Source organism: Antrostomus carolinensis, unplaced genomic scaffold (genome assembly GCF_000700745.2).
Source record: "Antrostomus carolinensis isolate BGI_N321 unplaced genomic scaffold, ASM70074v2 scaffold40812, whole genome shotgun sequence".
NCBI classification, from domain to species: domain Eukaryota; kingdom Metazoa; phylum Chordata; class Aves; order Caprimulgiformes; family Caprimulgidae; genus Antrostomus; species Antrostomus carolinensis.
The window spans coordinates 14,384-16,013 of record NW_010300938.1 but is presented as its reverse complement, the minus strand read 5'-3'; the positions used below and the strand labels follow the sequence as shown (position 1 = coordinate 16,013).

Sequence of the window (1,630 nt, the reverse complement as noted above, 5' to 3'; positions counted from 1 at the left end):
TTGTTAAGCGGTATTTTAAAACTCTAGAAATCAGATTAGGAATGGTTTCTCCGGTAGGACTAGTTATTTTGTTATTTGAGTAAAACTATCAAAAGGCATGGATAATTCTACTTTAATAAAACCAACCTTGCTATTTGAAGACTTTTTAATCCTGTTAGGTTTTCATACCTTCTTAGCTGAAAAGCACTTTGTAGAAAGAGAGCAGATAGAATACATGCAAAATTGTCTCCATGAAGTCACACAAATAGCTGTTTTTTTTTTAGGGGTGGTTGCTGTTTTAAATACCTAAAAAGCATTTTGTTCTTCTCCTTCAGCTTAACCCAAATGTAAGTGTATTTCAGAGAAAGTTTGTGAATGAAGTAAAGAAGTGTGAAGAAATGGAAAGAATCCTTGGTGAGCTTTACTTTCATGGCTGCCCTTTCTCATCAGTGGCATTATTAAAGTTTACATTGCTAGAGCGAAACTACAGTGGGTTTCAGCTACAGGGTTTTTTAAATCTTCTTAGTCTTGTATGATCTGAATGCTGTAGAATCTCAAAAAAAATTCACATATTTGAAAAAATACACATACATACCCTCATATGTAGAGTTTTTATGTAGATTTTGTGGAGCTGGAGATGATTTGTCTGTAGCACTGAATTGGGTCAGAACATACAAATGTATTCCTTAATTTCTGTTGATATGCTGCAGCAGTTTTGAGTGTATCAGAGAGTCATTTAGGTTGAAAGGGACCTCTTGAGATCACCTGGTCAACCTCCGGTTCAAGCAGGGGCAGCTAATGCCCGTTGTCCAGGACTGTGTCCAGTGGGATTTTGCATACGGAGACTCCACAGCCTCTCTGTGTGACCTGTTCCAGTGTTTTACCTCTGACCTCAGTTTCTTGCTTTTATGAGCTGTAAAATTTACTTACACTATAACCGGTGCTAAATATAGATTGGGATTTTTTTAAGCTCAGGGGTGAAGAAGAGTTGCTAGTGTGTTGCTAATAAATAGTTGAGGCAATGTCAGTACCGACTGCTTAAAACTCTGCTAGGGAAATGGAAGCTTTACTCTGGATATTTCCTTGACTAGAAGATAAACTTTGGTTTTCATGTGATGTAACTCAGTACTGTTAAACTTCCAAGCACCCTCAAAAATACATCAAGTTATTAATAATTGCATTCACATGGTAGTTGATGAATAGAGAAGAGTATGTAGAGCATTACAACCAAGATGCAGATTTCTCCATTGTATCCTGAGGAAGTTAAGGTTGAAGGATTCTTTTTATTGGGATCTCTTATCAGAGGCACGTGCTGGTCATGCCAAACCATCCCAGTGGCTGTTTCGACGATGTCCCTGCCCAGCATGAGTTGCATTTGTTGTCAAGGTTGCTTAAGCTGCCTTGTTTGAACACTCTTTATTCCAAACATGGGTCAATGAGTAGAATGTCAATTTTTGGCAGATGGCCTGATGAGCAGAAAGTGATATCTTGCAGCAACAAAGAGATACTATGAAATGTTAAAAGCTTTTTAAAAAGAACTTGTGGTTGGAAAATCTTAATTAGGTGGCTCTGAAGATAGCTTAGTTCTGCAAACTTCCAAAAAATAAATGGTCTGTGTATTTTATTACTAGCACTCCATAAGCCCCTGGTT

The 1,630-nt window shown here is 37.5% G+C and overlaps 1 protein-coding gene across 1 annotated transcript in view; it reads left to right on the top strand.

The window, feature by feature from the left end:
• The first annotated feature begins 318 nt into the window (after positions 1 to 318).
• Positions 319 to 1,630, top strand: part of ATP6V0A2 (ATPase H+ transporting V0 subunit a2) — a 14,999-nt gene continuing 13,687 nt past the window's right edge. Inside the window, exon 1 of the mRNA XM_010163295.2 lies at positions 319 to 393. Coding sequence (XP_010161597.1) covers positions 378 to 393 — 16 coding nt within the window. The 5' untranslated portion in view covers positions 319 to 377. The remainder of the gene's footprint in view (positions 394 to 1,630) is intronic.